At 45.5% G+C, this 899-nt stretch overlaps 1 protein-coding gene across 1 annotated transcript in view; it reads left to right on the top strand.

Moving 5' to 3' along the window:
• Positions 1-381: 381 nt before the first annotated feature.
• LOC119589453 overlaps positions 382-899 on the top strand; it is a gene marked incomplete at its 3' end in the record, with an annotated part of 2,081 nt that continues 1,563 nt past the window's right edge. Inside the window, 1 exon segment of the mRNA XM_037938059.1 lies at positions 382-480. Within this exon segment, the coding sequence (XP_037793987.1) occupies positions 469-480 (12 nt within the window).

Here is an 899-nt window from a genome sequence, read left to right as displayed (position 1 = left end):
GACGTCAAAGGGTCGCACAGAGTTGTCTCAAATGCTCGCTTGAGTTGGACACAAAAAAACAACAACTTTTTGAGGCGGTGCTTAATATGTGTACAGGCGAGGGAGAAGGGAAGTAGGGGGGGAGGGAGGGAGAAGGGAAGTAGGGAGGGGGAGGAGAGTGCGAGGATCATGAGGTGGGGGGAAGGGGGAAAGGGGAGTAGGGGGATGAAGTGGGAGGGGCAAGGAGAGTGGGGGGGGGGGATGAGGGTCATGAGGTGGGAGGAGCGAGGAGGAAAGTTGGAGGGGAGAGGGTCATGAAGTGGGAGGGGCAAGAAGTAGGGGGGAGAGGGTCATGAAGTGGGGAAGAGGGGGGGTGTTGGAAGGGTCAGGGAGGAGCCAAGAGACCAGCGCCGGTATCAGAGAGGTATATAAGAGCCAACAGGAGCTACGTTCGAAAGTGCAGCAGCTGCAGTCGTGAACTAAAGCAAGATGAAGAACCTGGTAAGTAATCTTAGCTTTATTTACGTTATCAAAACTCGAATCAAAATCAGAATTGCGCCTTAATGAACGAAAACTCGAGGGAAACGTGTCTAAGGATTTTAACGGTACTGAGGCGCAATAATTTCATCTAGAGCGTTTATTAATTAAAAGGAAATGTTTCATCAAACTTTAAGTCTCCGGAACATGGTATTACTGAAAGAACACATGTTTAATCCTTTATATTCTGTGAAGAGCAAAACTCCCTAATCTAAATGTACGAATTCCTTGTTTCTTGTACAAATTCTCATCTCATTTGTACAAGAGCTTTTGATGATGAAAAATCTACATGAAATCCGACAATTAATCTTCGCTATTATTTTTGTATTGTGTTCGGATTTTTTTTTGGCATTTTGAGTTTTTGTAAGCTGTCGTATACAGTC

The sequence above is a fragment of the Penaeus monodon genome, chromosome 25, assembly GCF_015228065.2.
Source record: "Penaeus monodon isolate SGIC_2016 chromosome 25, NSTDA_Pmon_1, whole genome shotgun sequence".
NCBI lineage: Eukaryota > Metazoa > Arthropoda > Malacostraca > Decapoda > Penaeidae > Penaeus > Penaeus monodon.
Note: the sequence above shows the minus strand (reverse complement) of the source record. Positions and strands in the feature narration are given on the sequence as shown.